Below are 18,755 nucleotides of genomic sequence, written 5' to 3'. Positions count from 1 at the left end.
CTGTTGGGGAAATATCCAGCTGTGAGATCTTTAAGATGTGATGGAGCTCGGTCATTAAGAGCTTTATATGTGAGGAGAAGAATCTTAAATTCTATTCTGAATTTAACAGGGAGCCAATGAAGAGAAGCTAAAACTGGAGAAACATGATCTCTGCTGTTAGATCTCATCAGAACTCTGGCTGCAGGGTTTTGGATCAGCTGGAGGCTGATGGAGGAAAACACAAAAAACTAAATAAAAAGTTTAACTTAATCTATTTATCAGTCTGCTGCTTGTTCTTTCTTTATTATTCATGATTCATACTTTACGAAAAGTAAACAATCAAATTTTACAGCATCAAACTTAATAATTCAGTTGGTAAAGAAGTCACGTGATCAATTTAAAATCAATAACTGGATGTTTTATTTGTCAAATAAAAGTTATCAAACTGTTCAATAACATTCAGTTACAGAACAGAGACCAGGTGTCATCTGACCCGTTTATCTCTGCTGTCATTCTTTCTTCCCAGTGATGACATCACTCTGACCTTTCTGCAGCCAATCAGCAGCAGAGCTGGGGCTCGTCTGAGTCAGTGTGAGATTACTCAGAGTCACAAGACAGTGCTCAGCAAAAACAAAGCTGATGTCCCAGAATGCATTTCTGCCCCCAGGCTGCTCACACAAATACCTGGTTTCTATGGAAACAACCGGAGGTTTGAAGCAGCTGCAGAGCACCTGAGGCACACTTGTGGGGAGGGTTCAAGTCACTGAACTCATTTCACTGATCAGGCTCAATATTCAGAAAAGGATCCTGATTAATACAAATAATTCCACCTGAAACTAAACAGATCAACATTGTCACCAATAACTGATGATGTTCTTTCACTTCCTGTGGGTACTTTTCTCCAGTGATCAATTATGTCAATACTAAGCAATCAATACATCAATAGATGTTACTAAATTATCAATAAACAGCTGCTGACTCGTCAATAGAATTTATTTAAACTTTAACAGAAATATGAGCTCAACATCAACTGAATGTAAATCAGTATATTCTTTATCAACCAATCAATCAATCAACCAATCAATCAATCAATCAATATCTGTTCATGAAAACGCTGAAATTTTATGGTTAAAAAAATCCAAACTTCCTGCAACAAAACATTGCCAAATATGTTACTGACGGATCATCAGCATCCAATGGCGGCTGGGCAGGGTGATGACATCACTGTGATGTCAGATGTAGAGGGGGTGGTACTGGCGGCTGGTGAGTCTCTTCCTGCAGGTAGGACAGGTGTGTGATGATGTCAGAGCGTCCCTCAGACACTGGCTGCAGAACACGTGACCGCACTTTGTGGAAACAACCAATCGACCGCTCTCAACAATCTATGGAGGAAACAGCAGCCAATCAGGGCGCAAGACCAGACCTTCCAAGCCCAACGCAGCCTCTTAAACCTTTCATTTACAAACGTAAACAGGTTGGTGGACATGGCGGCACCTCACCTCAGAGTACAGGTCCAAACAGACGGGACAGCTGATCAGCCCGGGGGTCGACCTGAAACACACAGACGCTTTATTCAGTGCCAGCGCTCCACAGGTGGATACTGATCCGTAGGGAGGTACTGGGGTCAGTCTACCTGGATGTGTGTGCAGCAGATAGTGCGGCGGCGCTGAGGACAGGGGGGGCGTCTTCATCTTCATCACTGCTGAGCACGTAGCTCTCACCTGTGGGGACCCTCCTGCTCTGAGGACCTGAAGGAGGACACCCACAAAATGTTGGACTGAATCAACGTGGACGTGTCTAATCTCTGAAACACAAAGTTTTACCTTCATCCACCAGCTGAACCAGAGCAGCAAAAAGGAAAGAGAAGAAGAGTTAGACCACAGCCAGTGTTGTTATGACGACAGTCTGAGTATAAGGCGTTGTTACCAGCACGGAGTCGTTGTTTGTCGTCAGGTCGACCACGGCGGCCTCTGATCCCTCACAGGTGAGGTCCACCACCTCGTCCACACCTGAACAGACCAGAAGGAGAAAGGTTAGAACCCACAAACCGGAGCCGTAACATGATCTGTGACGTTCATCTGGATCAGTCAGGCTCGTTCTGATTGGATTAAGGTCTGACCCCCCCCCCATCCTCAGAGTTAATAGAGCAAACAGTCCCAATACTTTTGAAAATACTTAAATTTATTATTGATTACTGACTGATTGATAGCTGTTCCTGGGTAAAACCAGAACCAGAACCATCTAAAAGTAAATCAGTGGTGAACATCGGTACCGACCGTCCTCAGAGTTGTCCATCACGTCGATAGTCTCTGAGGGGGGGGTGGAGTCATCGCCAACATTTGCTGTCCTGCTAGCTGTTGTCCTGGGGTTAGCTTCTCTGCTGGTCTTGGTGCTGGTTCTGGAAACCAGTGTGGACCTTCTCTTCCTGTGAGCCTGAACACACAACAGGTCAGCAGTCACCTGCACAGGTGTCACCTGCACAGGTGCCCCCCAGGCCTGATCTGCATCCACTTTAACACATGAAGCTTGTTTCTAATATTTTCCACTGTGGGGAAACCGTGTTCATAACCAACTCGAACCACGTGGATGACCCCCCCACAGAGAAGCCGACCCCCCCACAGAGAAGCCGACCCCCCCACAGAGAAGCCGACCCCCTCACAGAGAAGCTGACCCCCCCACAGAGAAGCCGACCCCCCCCAGCAGATAAAGGTTGAGCGACCCATGGCAGATCTGAGCTCAGTTCATCTGAAGGCTCACGCTGACGCACAGTTTTTAGCTTTTAGAAGGCGATCCGAGTAAGAAGGGCAGAGAAGAAGAAGAAAACTTACAGAGCTGCTCATATCACTGCTGGAGCTGAAGACCCCAAAGGCAGCAAGGAGATCCTGAGGATCTTGAGGAGGGAGTGGGAGAGGGAGAAGCACCTGGAGGTAAATGAGACATCAGGTTTGTTTCTGTTCCAACAGCAGCTTTTAGCTTTTAGCTGAAACACAGCTTAGTGTCACGGAGCTGCCAGCTAACCCTTACACCAGGGATGGCAAACTCCGGTCCTGGAGGGCCGCTGTCCGGCAGGTTTTAGATGCTTCCCTGGTTCAGATGAAATTGATCTTCGAAACATTGTTAAGTTCTGCAGCAGCCTGCTAATGATGCATTGATCTGATTCAGCTGCGTTGAAGCAGGAAAACATCTAAAACCTGCAGGAAACATCTAAAACCTGCAGGAAACATCTAAAACCTGCAGGAAAACATCTAAAACCTGCAGGAAAACATCTAAAACCTGCAGGAAACATCTAAAACCTGCAGGAAAACATCTAAAACCTGCAGGAAAACATCTAAAACCTGCAGGAAACATCTAAAACCTGCAGGACAGCGGCCCTCCAGGACCGGAGTTTGACATCCCTGCCTTACACTGAACTGTCATCAGACCCGGGTCCAAAACTCTTTTAAATCTGACTGAAATTACCTGGAAGTATCTCTCCTAAAAAAGAACTGGTAGAAATCTTTAAATGTTAAGTTCCCCAATGCTTCCTTTATTGTCTTCTTTAAGAAACATTAAGCTACAGTTCCAGCAGGACCGGTCCATCTAACTGGACCAGTGTCCCAGCCCATATACCTGCACAGCAGCAGAACCCAGGTACTGACTGAAGTCTGAGGCTGTGGACTGAGAGAGGAAACCTCCTCTGTGGGAGATCCTGGTCCATGTAATCCAGCTGAACTCACCGCTCAGACGCCGTCTTTAAGCTACTTTAACAGTGATTCTGTGGTTATAAAATCAGGATTTTATTAGAGCAGAGCGACAGTCTGAAACGCTTTAACACGTAGTCTTAATGGGCTGATTTTCAAAAGAAACAAAAATCAGTGAAAGAGAGCAGCTTTATGGGGAATTCAGCTGGATTAATAAACACTTTACTGTTTTACTGAAAGATGGAAGTTTGGAGCCTGAACAGAGCAGCTGGGACCATCTGAGTCCAGTCCATGCAGTTTTAGTCATATTTTAGTTTAAAATATGGAGGAGTTGGTCCCTAAAAAGAGCTCCATTATATGGAGCTGGTTTGGCTTTTCCCTGAACCACTTATTTTTACAGGTTCACACGTCAAATCTTTCCAAACACTAAAAGAGACGCATCCTGAACAATATAAGCTCAGAGTAAAACAGCCAGAAGGGAACTTCAGACCCAAACTAACCACTTTAACGTCTGATAAAAACAGCCATGTTATTTTGCTCCCTCTGTTAAACTGCAGGAACCCACCTCAGAGACGCAGTTCAAGTTGTTTTTGTTCAATGAGAGCAGGTAGGCGCCATCACAGGTAATAATAGGACTGAACTCCTCCACATTGGGCTGCAGCTCATTAGTGTTTTAGTAATGTTTCCCCTCTGGGCTGAACAGTTTTTAACAGTTTTTAACAGTTTTTAACAGATCTCACATAAACACTGATGAGAATACATGAGACACATTTTATTAGCAACTACAGGAACATTTACCAGACGCTTTATTTGCTTTTTGATCAGGCATTGATGCAGTCACCTACTATTTTAAAAGATAAATGACTCCAGTTGATCTGACCCCAGAACATCTCATGTATGGGTTCATGTTTGAAGAGGACCAGATTCTGACACAACACCGATAAAACAGTGAGCAGTTAGCTTCCTTCACTCACTGTCAAGCTGTAGCTTTTGGAATATTTCATTTGGAGTTTATAAGCTTATACAAATATATAAAATCTGCCCGTAACCCCCACACTTAAGAGAAAAGTGCCCAAAGTTAAAAGTTACTTGGTGTATTCAACGTAATTGAAATATGGCTTCCAATTTTTCAAAAAGATGTATTGTTTTTTCCAGGGGATGCAGCTGTTCTCCTCCAAAGACCGCCTGTCAGGGCGGGACAGGGAAGTCAGATTTACAGTGCTCTGAAATGCACTTCACAGTGGGTCATGAATGGGTCATGAATGGTTTCCCCAATAGGCAACATCCAGGGTCTAAAAGAACATTAGCTCCCGTGAACCTGTTTAACTGGAGCAGATGTCATGTCAGGTTAGATTTGAATCAATGTGATGTTTCTGGGGTGAGGTATAACTGATGTAGAATATTATAGTTAATATGGGCGTGTAATTTTAATAGTGGCTGACAGGTTGTTCTCACATAGATCTGCCCAGAGTTGTTCTTCCATTCCAACATTAAGACCATTAAGATTAATGTAGACCTGGTTTCAGGCCTTTATTCAGCAACAGGCAGAACATTTTAGAAATTAATTTATAAGCATCTCCTTATGAAGCAACCTCTCAACATCATTCATGACAGGCAGTCAATTCAGGACCCAAAGTAGCTCAGAAAGGATCAGAAACAGAAAAAGCTTTGATTGGAGAAGCCATATTTCCTCACTCACCGTCTGTCTTCACCGCGCTCAGCTTTCAGCAGGAGTTTGTTTAATACATTTTAACCTCACAGTCGGAACAGCTCTGATTTTAAAACTCTGGTTCTGACCCAGTTCAACACACAGCACCAACTCGCTCCCGCCGAAGACCTTAAGCTAACGTTAGCATCTACCTCCTGTTTGGCTGCGCTTCTTCTTCTTCTCTACAGGAAGTTTATGAGTTCCGGGTCATTAGCGCCCCCTGCCGCCTGCTACAGGTACAACTACAGCTTCAGGTAACCGCTGCACTAAACTTTCTTTTGTCAAAGCACAAAAGCATCTCTGATGAAGGTAAAAAATAAAATGACACACTCATAGACACAGGTTGTCATCTTCGGTTCAATTAATTTCAGTTCAGTTTTATTTATAAAGTGCAAAATCCCAACAAATGTCATCTCAGGGCACTTCAAAGATATAGTCCAATTCAAACCAATTAGAATGCAATTCATTATAATCATAACGTAATCAATTACAATTCATTCCATTCCAAATTATTCCAATTCACACAGATTTATTCCAATTCATTCATTTAAAAAGTAGCCAAGCTAAGTAAACCTACAGGTTGCACTGAAACTTCTCTCTGATCCAATCCCCGTCCTGAGCTGCAGGAGGCGACTGTGGAGAGAAAAAACTCCTTTTAACAGGAAGAAACCTCCATCAGAACCAGAACCAGGAAGGGTCCATCTGCCTGGACCAGCTGGGGCTGAGAGGACAGGAAAGAGGGGACAACAAGCAGCGTAACACCAGGACAACAACATTTTTAATCTAATTTAATTCTATTTTTTACTAGGTCACATTGTCATGCTCCTTCTGCCAGAGGAAACTAGTCTTTTGGCTATAATTGGGTGCATTTACGTTTTATTTTCAAAATGTTCATTAATGAACACGTCCCTCTCTAACAAAAAGGTAATTCTAATTGTAATTGGCTCAGTTTGAATTGGACTATTTTGAATTTAATGACTTGATTAAATTAAATTGGACTGCATCATAGAAGTGCTGAATTTAATTAAATAGATGTAGTGGTAGCTTTAATTAAAACATCTAAGGATGCTGCTGAGGCAGAACAAGACAAGCTAAAGGCAGACTGAACAAACCAACAGAACTAAGCTAGCTCATGAATTTAAATATGTGGTTGGTTTTTGACTCTCAGCATCGTGTTAAAAACCATGAATATCATGAAATTTAACCGGACCACTGTTATATTTATCAGCTGAACTCGGGTTCAGGGTTCCCCCTCAGCTGGATTTAGAGCATTTTAAACCGAAGCTCAGAGTTCATCACATGTAGCTGGAAGGACCTGGTTCTGATGGAGTGAGTATCCATGTTGTCCGTCTCTGTGATGGTGTGTGGACCTGCCCTGGTGGACCTGCCCGGGTGGACCTGCCCGGGTGGACCTGACCTGGTGGACCTGACCGGGTGGACCTGACCTGGTGGACCTGACCGGGTGGACCTGACCGGGTGGACCTGACCGGGTGGACCTGACCTGGTGGACCTGACCGGGTGGACCTGACCTGGTGGACCTGCCCGGGTGGACCTGACCTGGTGGACCTGACCGGGTGGACCTGCCCGGGTGGACCTGCCCGGGTGGACCTGACCGGGTGGACCTACCCGGGTGGACCTGCCCGGGTGGACCTGACCGGGTGGACCTGACCGGGTGGACCTGCCCGGGTGGACCTGACCGGGTGGACCTGCCCGGGTGGACCTGCCCGGGTGGACCTGACCTGGTGGACCTGCCCGGGTGGACCTGACCGGGTGGACCTGCCCGGGTGGACCTGCCCGGGTGGACCTGACCGGGTGGACCTGACCGGGTGGACCTGACCTGGTGGACCTGACCTGGTGGACCTGACCGGGTGGACCTGCCCGGGTGGACCTGACCTGGTGGACCTGACCGGGTGGACCTGCCCGGGTGGACCTGCCCGGGTGGACCTGACCGGGTGGACCTGCCCGGGTGGACCTGCCCGGGTGGACCTGACCGGGTGGACCTGCCCGGGTGGACCTGACCTGGTGGACCTGACCTGGTGGACCTGACCTGGTGGACCTGACCGGGTGGACCTGCCCGGGTGGACCTGACCTGGTGGACCTGACCGGGTGGACCTGCCCGGGTGGACCTGCCCGGGTGGACCTGCCCGGGTGGACCTGACCGGGTGGACCTGCCCGGGTGGACCTGACCTGGTGGACCTGCCCGGGTGGACCTGACCGGGTGGACCTGCCCGGGTGGACCTGCCCGGGTGGACCTGCCCGGGTGGACCTGATGGTGGCTGGGTTCGGTTCCACCCCCTGAGGCTGGAAACTCTTTCAGAACATTATTGATCTGATTTCTATCTGTTCTGATCAGACCTTTAATCTTTTCATTGTTTGAACATTTTTATCATTCATAGGTATAATTTTAACATGTTTTAGTATATTTTCTGTAGCTGTAGCTGTGAATCAGATCTATGAGTAAGTACAGATAAACCTGAGCTGGACCCACATCTTCTTCTCCAACACTGATCAATCAGCACAATTCACCTTTTTAAGCAACTTTGCAGAATTTCCTCTGTTGGTTAAACTCTGTCCTGAGACCCAAGAACCAAGTCCATGAGATCCTGATTGATTGATAATAACTGATCAGAGGTTTAATGTGTTACCATGGTGATTGCACAGTGACGATGATGATGGCCATCTTCATTAGAACAGACTTTATTTCAAACTTCAGTGTGGAGAGCAATAATCAGATCAATCAGTTTCATGTTTTCAGATTTATATGTGGAAAGAGTTCGTCCCGACCCAAACTGCTGGTTTGTGTGTGTTCTGGTGCCTCATCTGGACCTTTTCTGACCCGAATGAGGCAGCAGAACATCCCTGAGGTCCGGCACGCTGTGATGTAATCAGGACATCTGATGTGGTGTTAACTCAGAACCAACCCGTTACCCAGAAACTGACGTCAGGACATTCATCCTAACGTCACATGAACCATCATCACTGATCACAGCTCGCTGATGATGTCATTACCGCGGTTACAGGCCACCAATGAGCTTCAAGAAAGTTCAACATGTGACCTGACAGAGGGGTCACGGTGTTCTGATCCGACCCGTTTTATCGTGTAGAAAACAAGTCACAGACACTAAAATATTTGATTAAACAGCTGAACGCTCTGACTTTGTAAAATAGACCCAAAAAATAAAAATTATTCTACTTATTATTAGTATTTTTCAGATAAAGTAGAAGAAAAAATGATGAAATCTTGTAATCTGCATTTGTAACAAAAACATGAATAAGTGTAAATATGTGAATGACTGCAGTTAAAAGAGAGTTAAAGAACCAGAGAGCTGTCAGAGGAAAGGATTCTAAAACTCCTCCAACAAGGTAACTCAGCTCAGAGTGGAGGAAGATGTTGGTTGTTCCCAGTCGAGGTTCGAGGACAGAAAACTCAGAGCAACACGTCTGAAAATAGAAAATGTTCAACTAAAGAAGCAGGAGTCGATGTTTGTGAGCGAACTGCAAGGAACCAGCTGCAGGAAATGGGATTTCCATCCAGAGAAGCCAAAGTAAAGCATCAGTAACACCTGAAGAGGAGAAAAGCAGCTCAGAGCGGCTGAAGAGAAGCAGCCAGACTGTGGATGGAAGTGAGACTCAGAGAAGAATCACCAAGGAGACGATGCTGGAGCTTTAGTTTGGTCCAATGAAACAGAAAGATGAAACCAGCAGGTTTCCACCATCTCTGATGATATGGGCTGATGTAAAGGACCAGAGGAGGTGTTCAGGTGGACTCTGTTCTCCTTCCATCTCTGATGATATGGGCTGATGTAAAGGACCAGGGGAGGTGTTCAGGTGGACTCTGTTCTCCTTCCATCACTGATGATATGGGCTGATGTAAAGGACCAGAGGAGATGTTCAGGTGGACTCTGTTCTCCTTCCATCTCTGATGATATGGGCTGATGGAAAGGACCAGAGGAGGTGTTCAGGTGGACTCTGTTCTCCTTCCATCTCTGATGATATGGGCTGATGTAAAGGACCAGAGGAGATGTTCAGGTGGACTCTGTTCTCCTTCCATCTCTGATGATATGGGCTGATGTAAAGGACCAGAGGAGATGTTCAGGTGGACTCTGTTCTCCTTCCATCTCTGATGATATGGGCTGATGTAAAGGACCAGAGGAGATGTTCAGGTGGACTCTGTTCTCCTTCCATCTCTGATGATATGGGCTGATGGAAAGGACCAGAGGAGGTGTTCAGGTGGACTCTGTTCTCCTTCCATCTCTGATGATATGGGCTGATGTAAAGGACCAGAGGAGATGTTCAGGTGGACTCTGTTCTCCTTCCATCTCTGATGATATGGGCTGATGTAAAGGACCAGAGGAGGTGTTCAGGTGGACTCTGTTCTCCTTCCATCTCTGATGATATGGGCTGATGTAAAGGACCAGAGGAGGTGTTCAGGTGGACTCTGTTCTCCTTCCATCTCTGATGATATGGGCTGATGGAAAGGACCAGAGGAGGTGTTCAGGTGGACTCTGTTCTCCTTCCATCTCTGATGATATGGGCTGATGTAAAGGACCAGAGGAGGTGTTCAGGTGGACTCTGTTCTCCTTCCATCTCTGATGATATGGGCTGATGTAAAGGACCAGAGGAGGTGTTCAGGTGGACTCTGTTCTCCTTCCATCACTGATGATATGGGCTGATGTAAAGGACCAGAGGAGGTGTTCAGGTGGACTCTGTTCTCCTTCCATCTCTGATGATATGGGCTGATGGAAAGGACCAGAGGAGGTGTTCAGGTGGACTCTGTTCTCCTTCCATCACTGATGATATGGGCTGATGTAAAGGACCAGAGGAGGTGTTCAGGTGGACTCTGTTCTCCTTCCATCTCTGATGATATGGGCTGATGTAAAGGACCAGAGGAGGTGTTCAGGTGGACTCTGTTCTCCTTCCATCAGTCAGACGGAGGTTTGGTTGATGTCTGGATCTCAGTCTGAGTTCAGATTTAAGGTGAAATCTGAAGAAAAAGCTCAGTTTGAAGGCTCCTTCCTGCAGAGCTGATCTGTCAGCTGCTGAACAAGAAAGATGGAACCTGATGCAGAAAGTTGTTTTTATCAGTGAAGTCCTCAAAGAATTCAAGTCACTGAGTTTGGTTCATCATTTTCTCGTCTACTTGGTCTGAAAACAAACTCTGACTGTTCAGTATTTATTTTTTTATTTAGTTTATCTTCTAAGAACTCAGAAAGTTCATCTGGGAACAGTTTTGTTCTGATGAACCTCCAGCAGAATGAAACCTCAGAGTCCAGGCAGGCAGACCCACGCATTGTGGGCAGTGTGGTGCTGAGTGGTGACCCGGTGCAGAGGGAGCGCTTGTTTGGTGGCGTGGGCATCCGGCGCGGCCCCGCAGAGTCTGCTTTAAGGCCGGACCTTCATGAACGCCAGCGGTTGAACGTCCCACTGAGCCGGGGCACCTGGACGCAGCACAGCTGAGGAGACAGACAGGTCAGAGGTCACATGTCTGTCCTCTGCTACCTTTGAACACTTCTTTTTTTTGAATTTACAAAAAAAAAAAAGCTTCTTTTATATAAATGAAAACAGATTTTTACTAAATAATCTCCATTAACTCAAAATATACAGAGCAAAGTTCATTTTTTTTATAAATATTTCGTGGCTAAATATCATATTCTCAACCCTAATAACATCCGGTGGGGGGGGGGTAGGCACTGTAGATCCATACGGGGACAGTTGGTGCTGATCAAAGTCTGATCATTTGGAAACATCAGGAACACATCTGGAGACTTTAGAAGTTAAAACTTTTCAGCTGTATTTAACACGGTCGCATTATTTAGATTTTCTTCATAAAACTGAATCTCTGTGAAGCAGAATTACACCGATACTTTCTCCTGGCTCTTCCTCATATATATATATATAATTACCCTGCTCATCATTCAGTTCTTCATATAAAAATAGGGTTTGGGTTAATTATTATATTTATATTCTAATTTGAACTTTTAATTTCAGAGTAAAATAAATAAAAAACTCAAATGTTTGCAAATATTCCAGAACCTTTAAAATACCATAAATGCTGGACTATCAGCAGCTACTTTGAGCACCACGCCTTATAATTCGATGTGGATAATATAGGTTTTTTTCTTTATGCCACCAAAAACTTTAAAATTAACGAAGAGTTCACAGTGGTCAAATGAAATTGTACGATAAATCAAACACACTTACACTACTAAATTATTGTAAATCGGTCATTTGTACTCACCCTCAACATGAAAATCAAATGAAGAAATGCAGATGCTGCAGCTTTTAAATTAAAGGCATCAATGACTTTTCCTGGCAGGCTACTGTCCTTTTTTTTTAAATTATCGGTGTAACAGGCACTGTTGGAAAAAAAAAGCATTTGCAGTATTTGTTTATGTTACATTTAATTAAAAGTTTAAAATTCCTCACGTGTAACATCTTTCTGTGTAAATATCTCATATTACAACCTGCCGCTGCAGCCTGAACATGTACTAAATGTTTTCTTTTTAAAATTAGATTATTGTTCAGGTGCGCAGAATTTACGGTAAATAAATGTTCAGTAGTTTATGACCTGAGTCAAACTATCCGTAAATGCTCTGATCGGTGATCAATAAGCTCATCAGTGACTGTTTAAACATCTTTGATCCTCACTGGGTCAGAGGCTTTAACAGCAAGTGACTCATTAAAATAGTCCCTATGAATAGAAAATTCCTCAGAATTAAACTCATTTTTAATTTCCAGGTTACAGAAATGAGACTTTTCTCTTCTTCTTCATGTGTTTATGACATCATCGTGTTTTCTATTACCCGATGTTCTCTGATTGGTTTATCGCTGCCAGCACACAGTGCATGTGTTACCTCCCTGTGGCAGCGGGAAGCGGTCCGACGGTCAAGGACAACCTCGGTGGTTTTTAACACTTATAAGCTGCACATCGGTCTGCATCACATCTCAGACTGAAGACTCACTGGGACATGGGCAGAAACAATGGTGACACGATTCAGTCGCTGAGTACCAGCTCCATAATAATGGCTTAAAGCCCCGATGAATGCTCGGCGCTCCCCGCAGTAAATTCAAAATGGCGGCATCCGTGACAGATTTTGGAATCCAGTGCACACATGAAGCGCACCGGATTATATGGCGCACAGCCAATTTTTGAAAATTTAAGGCTTTTAGGAGCACCTTCTGGTGCGGAAAATACGGTAAATTCATAATTCTCTCCGTTTAAGATCTGGTCCCATCGCTGAGTTTAATGCAGGATCTGTTCCATCCTGATATGTCACAGCACTAATGTTCCAAATATCTCCTCCAGCTAAAAGGTGAACTTTAACATAAAGTTCCAGGAATAAGAAGAATCCTTAACCCCCCCAGGTCAGTTGGGGTTTCTACATGAACAGAACCAGAAGTGGACCCTCTCTGAGTCGGGATAAAACAGACTGAGCTCACCAGTGTGTGTTTACCTGTGTGAACAGCTCTAAGTGGAGGAGAAGGTCATGTGATCCACCTGGTTCATCTTCAGGTGGTTGTCAAGGATCTGGAACATCTCCTGGATGTTCGGCACATAGCCGGACTGCAGCTTGGACCACACGGGAACGTCTGAGGGGGACGGAAAACAGCGTTACACCAGGAAGTGATAAGCAACAACTCATTAATAACCGCTGATCGGCAGCTCTGATGTCACTGGGTCGGGTTTGGCTGCAGGTGTGAGGGTCAGGTGACCTGTCAGGCTCCCCCCGACAAACATAGAAGATGGAGGATTAACTTCGTATTCAAGAGTGAAGACAACTTCTGTTCTGTCACACGACCCTGACATCATCAGAGCCACGATACTGATCCGATTTCTTGCTGTTGTCACGTTCACCATCGATCAGCGATTGGCTGTGAGGTCTGACATAAATATCACGTCACCAATGACACCTGGTTCTGATCATCGTGGGTTTGGGTTTTTGCCGCTCAAACAGGAAGCAGCCGCACTCAGGAGCTGATCCGATTATTGATCTGCGATCAATTCCTTCTAAACCCTGAAAACGTCAGAATTCAAAGACTTTCAAGGACCCACACAGTCCGAAGCATCACCTCAGTTTCCATGACGACAGGGTGACTCTCATCAGCACCACCTGACTGCTTCTAACCTCAACCCTTTAACCCAGTGTTTCTCAATTCCGGTCCTCATGACCCACTGCCCTGCATGTTTTCAATGTTTCCCTCCTCCACCACACCTGATTCAAATGATGAGCTCATCATCAAGCTCTGCAGTGGCCTGATAAGGAGTCATTCATTTGAATCAGGTGTGGTGGAGGAGGGAAACATTGAAAACATGCAGGGCAGTGGGTCATGAGGACCGGAATTGAGAAACACTGCTTTAACCCAACCAGAACTCACCGTTCAGAGTGACCTCAAAGGCTCCTGTGGACAGGAAGTGGGTCTCCATCATGTTACAGAGGAAGAACACCATCAGACACGAGAAGATCTGAAAGCAGAGGACATGTCATGGGGTTGCTGCCATGGTAACCACATGCCGCACCTGGCAGGTAACAGGTTCTGCTACCTTGTTGTCCTGAGTCCAGGTCCAAGCTCGGGGGGTGTCAAGTCTGAAGAAAGGGAACGGGTTCTGACCGCTGATGATGAGGAGGATGGCGAGCAGCTTCAGGTAAGAGACCAGGTTACCGAGACACCTGAGGAGAAGGAGGCAGGTTAGGCAGGTGTTCCTCATGCTTAGATTCAAGCCCTGCCCACTTCCACACACCAGATCAACGCTCTCCCATCCAGGAGGACGCTCACAGGAGGGTCCAGAGTTATTTCCTTGGCTTCTAGTCCTACAGTGAGGAACCTTGAACTTATTCTGACCAGAATCCATCCTTTGACTCACATATAAAGAGGTTTATAGACGGCCTTCTTCCACCTTGGTAATATTGTTAAAATCAGGAACACGCTGTCTCAGAGTAATCCTAAAGCTGACAGTAGGGAAGCACACAGACCTTTAATCAGCTCTAATTAGGATTATTGGTGACAACCGTCACTAACTGGACCTACATTAAAAAACTGAATAAAACTGAGTTGAATCTTTCCGTGCACTGAGGCTGGGGGGGTGCTGTAATGATGTCACGGCTCACCTGTTGATGGTGGTTGGGGGGTAGTTTCCCCCCTCGATGCGCATGTCTGGGTACACCTGGCTGATGGCGTGGGAGTACTCCTGGAAGACTTTACTGTAACCTCAGGAGATGCTGAAAACACACAGAGGAAACACCTGAGATCAGCATCTGTTGACTTTAAGGATGTTTTCTGAGCAGCTGTTTACATCTGGCTTTCTTCCCTGTTTTCTTTATTCTCTTGATGAGTTGGACAGTAACATCTGACAGAGGTAATCATTATTCTGAGTAAATGCTTCATTACTGGAGGTAGAAAGGTGATTCTCCTTCATTCACCTGTTTCACCCACAACAACCTGCCGTTTATACCCGCCTGTGACCCCCTGCTGCGGCCCACAGGCTTGCTCTGATCAGCTCCTTTTTGTTGCTTTGATGTTGACTTTAGATGGTCTATAAAAAAGGCTGATTGTACATGTTCAACAAAATAAAAAGCCAAACACCTGCCATGCTTGGGCAGCTTTTGAGCCTGCAGGTGTGACTGTTCTGCGGAGTTTGGTCCGAGCCTCTCCTGAGCTGCAGCAGGAACACCTTCACCTCATTCATCTACTTTAATTAAATGTCGAAACTGATCCGCTCCGTATGATGCTGTTATTTCAGTGAACATTCGTCAGGAATATTCAGGGAAAAAAGGGGGAACGAAGCACCACCTGAAACGACCAGGTGAAGTCCAGGTGAAGTCCAGGTCGTTAGCATGTTAGCTCCTGAGTGTAAACACGTTTTATTCAATTTAATGAAAACACTTTATCATGTTTAATTGGTTAAAACTACATGGCTACATGAACTTAAGAAATCCTCTGATATTTACATTCAATTTAATACAAAATGATGTTTCTGATAAGCTAACTCACCAGTACTGGAACCGGAGCACGGGCCCGGTGTACATGGAGGCCTTGGCCGGTTTCCCCGGCTCTGAGTCCGGCAGGGTGTCTGGAGAGAGGCCGGGGCCGTGGGTCGGCTGCTGTGTGCTCGACCTGCCGATGTAGACGTCCCGCAGAGTGAGAGCCGTGAAGAGGAGCAGAGCCGCCAGCAGGCTGGCTTGGTTGTACTCCGCCATGGTTTACGTCTGCCGACGGAACCGACCTGTCCGGTACCGAGATTATACAAAGCCGCACTTCCGCTGTACGCCTTCAGAATAAGAGCTGTACCAGAAACGAGTCTGTGAATGTTTTGCAAAAGTGAACAAGCGTTAATAAACTTGAATAAATTAGATTTTCTGCTTATAATTAATTGCACGGATAGCTTACCCTCAGAACAGTTTTCATTCTTCAACCAAAGAGGACGAACACCGGAGCTTCCGCTCTGATTAAAGTAAATTTCCGTCCGTCAATTAAACGCTTACAATCTTATTTTTTTTCAGTCGTTTTTGTCTATTCTATTTATTTTTAATATTTTATCTCTCGATGACGGCATAAGTGCACGACGCATGGTAAGTAACAGAATGACGTCATATATGTGGGACGCTCTATTGCGCGCAGGCTGGGGAGTAAAGGTGAAAGAAAAGGGTAAATAATTTAACTTGGAGGATTTTCTTCATCTCTTTGAATTGGGTTCAGGTCATCTAACAGCACGCATGCACTGTCCCATCGCGTATCTCCCGGACTGACAGCATGTTCAGGGTGGGGGGGTTAGTGAGGTCCGCTGTCCTGCAGCATCCAGCGGGTCTCTGGTGTTCAGGTGTGACCCTCAGGAGGTCACCTGTCTTCACTTGTGCGCCTCTGGCAGCTGTACGGACCGCGTCGGGTGATACGTCAGCGAGCGCAGGTGATGCTGCTGCAACTGCAGGCGGGTGGTACGGAAGCCTGGCTGACTCTACGCCGGTCCACCTATGTGAGAACTTCCTGGTCAGCGTGCAGCAGGTGAGCGGGTTGCCATGGTGGCTGAGCATCTTGGCGGCGACGCTGACGGTGAGGACGGTCATTACGCTGCCGTTGGCCGCCTATCAGCTGATCGTCATCTCCAAGGTGAGGAGGTGATCTTCGTTATTAATCTCAGGTAAAGGATGCTGATGAAACACACATATATTGATCATTGATTAACTCTGATCAGAAAGCTTTGAGGTACGCTACCAAAATCAAAGCTTCAGTTTGAGCTCAGTGGGAGTATTGATCACTGATCAGACAGATGGGATGCAGTGAGGAACCGTCTAACTCTGGTTCTGGTTCCACCTGTTTTCACAAATCTATGTCCCTAACATGTGAACAGATCAATACACTTTCAGGACTTTGTTATGATTGTATTGGGGGGGGGGGTCAGAGCACCTTCTGTAACCTCTGGTTGATGCACAGGTGGAGGCACTGCAGGTGGAGATCTCTGACCTGGCAAAAAGGCTCCGATACGAAGTTTCAGTCAGAGCAAAGGAGAGAGGCTGGACCGAGAAACAGAGCCGGTAAGAAAGGAGACAAACGGACCCAGAATCAGCTGCATAACCGCTGACCTCAGAGATGAATGATTTCTGGTTCTTTTGGATCTGTAATTCGAAAGTTTCAGTTAAATCAGGTTTAATTTAGTCCATGTTTTGTAGGTTCAGGTTGTGTGAATGTGGGTAAGACTCCAATAAAACCAGAACAGAACCACAGGAACTTTGTATGGACCAGTGAATGAGGGTCAACGCTTTGGTCAGTAATACTAGAAATAGAAATAGGGTCGGTTCTTTCAGTGTCTGAAAGGGTTCTTGTTCTAAAGGATTTCAGGTTCTGCTCTGTGTTCAGGTACCAGTTCCAGAAGAATCTCCGGCGCCTGGTCTCACAGCTCTACGTCAGAGATAACTGCCACCCCTTTAAAGCCAGCCTGCTGGTTTGGGTCCAGCTGCCTCTCTGGGTCAGTCTGTCTCTGGCCCTCCGGAACCTCAGCTCGGCTCAGTCAGGTAGGAACCTGGTGTTTGGATCTGTGTGGAAGCTGACTCTGGGTTGGTTCTAGTCCGGCTCTTTAACCAGTGTGTTCTGTGCAGAGCTGCATGCTGAGCTGGCAGTTAATGGTGCTTTGTGGTTCTCCAACCTGACGGTACCAGACACAACCTGGATCCTTCCCGTCTGCCTGGGCCTCACCAACCTGGTTATTGTGGAGGTCAGTGAGCTCATCTGTGATGTCACCATGGTGTGATCACATGACCTATTATGTCATCTGTGTTCTTCTTCAGGTGTTTTCTCTGCAGAGGGTCGGAGCGTCTTGGGTCCAGCGGCTGGTTCTCAATGGGATCAGATGCTTCTCAGTTCTGATGATCCCGATTGCTGCTGCGGTCCCGTCGGTGAGTTCAGAACCATCCGTCAGCTGTGTGTCAGGTCAGAGCCTCTCTGGCAGGTAGAGTGAGCAGGAATGTGGCGAGATGGAAGTTTAGAGCCGTTTCTGAAAATGATCAGATTACAGCACTCCAAGCCGGGTCGATTCTGTCTGAGGGCCATCTGGGTCATCCAAAGCTGCAGCTGAGGGTTGTTATTGATCAGCTGCTGATTGATTTTCAGTCCTTCAGTAAAAGTTCTGCAGACTCAGGCACAGCTTGTTTGGGCCGGAGCTGACCAACCTCAGACTGGACCTGTTTTGTTCTGTTTCTGTGTGTTAGAACCTAGTGTTTTCCCATCAGAACCAGTGACTCTGTCTCCCCCCCCTCCACAGTCCATGGCTCTGTACTGGTTCTGTTCCAGTTTGGTGGGATTCGGCCACAACCTCCTCCTTCGCTCTCCAAGGATCCACAGAGCCCTGCGGCTCAGAACCCAGCGGTCCGACACTCCGTACAGAGACCTGCTGTTCGCCTTCATGTCCAAATACTGGAGATAGATCAGTCTCTGATCCAGAAAGCTGCATCAGAACCTGCTGCAGTGGAGGTGTCCACATTCTTCTGACTCTCTGAACTGAAGAACAGACTTAATGTTTTAAATCAAAGTTCAACTGGTTCTGTCTCAGGGAACAGAACCTGAATAGAACCTCCATTCGTTTCTTTGTGTTGAAGTTGCTGTAAATTTAAAGAATGTGTCCAGTTTTCAGACCTCACAGTTCTGGGAGAATTATTTGGACCTCAGAGTTCTGAAATAAATAAAGTTTGGAAAAAACAGGAAAAAAACAAGTCGGCTGGATTGTTTATGTTTTGTGCTGAGAGACAGGAAGTCAAAGTCAAATTTATTTATAGCACATTTCATGTAGAAAACAATTCAAAGTGCTTTACAGAAAGTAAAAGCATTGCAGCAGGGAGCAGAAGAAGCATTAAAGATATGTAAAAGAATAGAAATGGGAAGAAATAAAATAAATGAACATG

The 18,755-nt window shown here is 46.0% G+C and overlaps 3 protein-coding genes across 4 annotated transcripts; 1 reads left to right on the top strand and 2 right to left on the bottom strand.

Moving 5' to 3' along the window:
• Positions 1 to 954: 954 nt before the first annotated feature.
• Positions 955 to 5,549, bottom strand: rnf4 (ring finger protein 4). The gene is made up of 8 exons (XM_072395089.1): positions 5,359 to 5,549; positions 2,808 to 2,900; positions 2,256 to 2,412; positions 1,906 to 1,988; positions 1,803 to 1,815; positions 1,613 to 1,727; positions 1,479 to 1,530; positions 955 to 1,361 (listed from the first exon to the last, which is right to left on the bottom strand). Exons 2-8 carry the CDS (start codon positions 2,817 to 2,819, stop codon positions 1,212 to 1,214), a joined length of 582 nt encoding a protein of 193 aa, XP_072251190.1. The 5' UTR covers positions 2,820 to 2,900; positions 5,359 to 5,549; the 3' UTR covers positions 955 to 1,211.
• A 4,615-nt stretch (positions 5,550 to 10,164) lies between these two features.
• Positions 10,165 to 15,623, bottom strand: selenot2 (selenoprotein T, 2). 2 transcript variants are annotated; one of them, XM_072395087.1, is made up of 6 exons: positions 15,358 to 15,623; positions 14,475 to 14,585; positions 13,910 to 14,036; positions 13,744 to 13,831; positions 12,822 to 12,957; positions 10,165 to 10,820 (listed from the first exon to the last, which is right to left on the bottom strand). In XM_072395087.1, the coding sequence occupies exons 1-5, from the start codon at positions 15,561 to 15,563 to the stop codon at positions 12,836 to 12,838; spliced, it is 654 nt and encodes a 217-aa protein (XP_072251188.1). In that variant the 5' UTR covers positions 15,564 to 15,623; the 3' UTR covers positions 10,165 to 10,820; positions 12,822 to 12,835. The 2 variants fall into 2 exon arrangements, with proteins under 2 accessions (XP_072251188.1, XP_072251189.1); XM_072395088.1 differs by lacking the exon at positions 10,165 to 10,820 and adding an exon at positions 11,705 to 11,723.
• Positions 15,624 to 15,952: 329 nt separating this feature from the next.
• On the top strand, positions 15,953 to 18,564 carry cox18 (cytochrome c oxidase assembly factor COX18). The gene is made up of 6 exons (XM_072395086.1): positions 15,953 to 16,470; positions 16,795 to 16,895; positions 17,218 to 17,372; positions 17,457 to 17,572; positions 17,646 to 17,753; positions 18,119 to 18,564. Exons 1-6 carry the CDS (start codon positions 16,117 to 16,119, stop codon positions 18,278 to 18,280), a joined length of 996 nt encoding a protein of 331 aa, XP_072251187.1. The 5' UTR covers positions 15,953 to 16,116; the 3' UTR covers positions 18,281 to 18,564.
• Positions 18,565 to 18,755: the final 191 nt, after the last annotated feature.

The sequence above is a fragment of the Leuresthes tenuis genome, unplaced genomic scaffold, assembly GCF_036924035.1.
Source record: "Leuresthes tenuis unplaced genomic scaffold, fLeuTen1.0.hap1 SCAF_11, whole genome shotgun sequence".
NCBI classification, from domain to species: Eukaryota; Metazoa; Chordata; class Actinopteri; order Atheriniformes; family Atherinopsidae; genus Leuresthes; species Leuresthes tenuis.
Note: the sequence above shows the minus strand (reverse complement) of the source record. Positions and strands in the feature narration are given on the sequence as shown.

What these genes read in the sequence shown, in the direction of transcription:
- rnf4 (XM_072395089.1), bottom strand. An exon ending in GATGGACAACTCTGAGGACG is followed by an intron (nt 1,989 to 2,255) that starts GTCGGTACCGAT and finishes TGGTCTGTTCAG; the next exon opens with GTGTGGACGAGGTGGTGGAC. An exon ending in GTTTGGACCTGTACTCTGAG is followed by an intron (nt 1,362 to 1,478) that starts GTGAGGTGCCGC and finishes TTTCCTCCATAG; the next exon opens with ATTGTTGAGAGCGGTCGATT.
- cox18 (XM_072395086.1), top strand. Translation starts at nt 16,117, where the DNA reads ATGTTCAGGGTGGGGGGGTTAGTGAGGTCCGCTGTCCTGCAGCATCCA. An exon ending in AGCTGATCGTCATCTCCAAG is followed by an intron (nt 16,471 to 16,794) that starts GTGAGGAGGTGA and finishes GTTGATGCACAG; the next exon opens with GTGGAGGCACTGCAGGTGGA. An exon ending in TTGCTGCTGCGGTCCCGTCG is followed by an intron (nt 17,754 to 18,118) that starts GTGAGTTCAGAA and finishes CCCCCTCCACAG; the next exon opens with TCCATGGCTCTGTACTGGTT.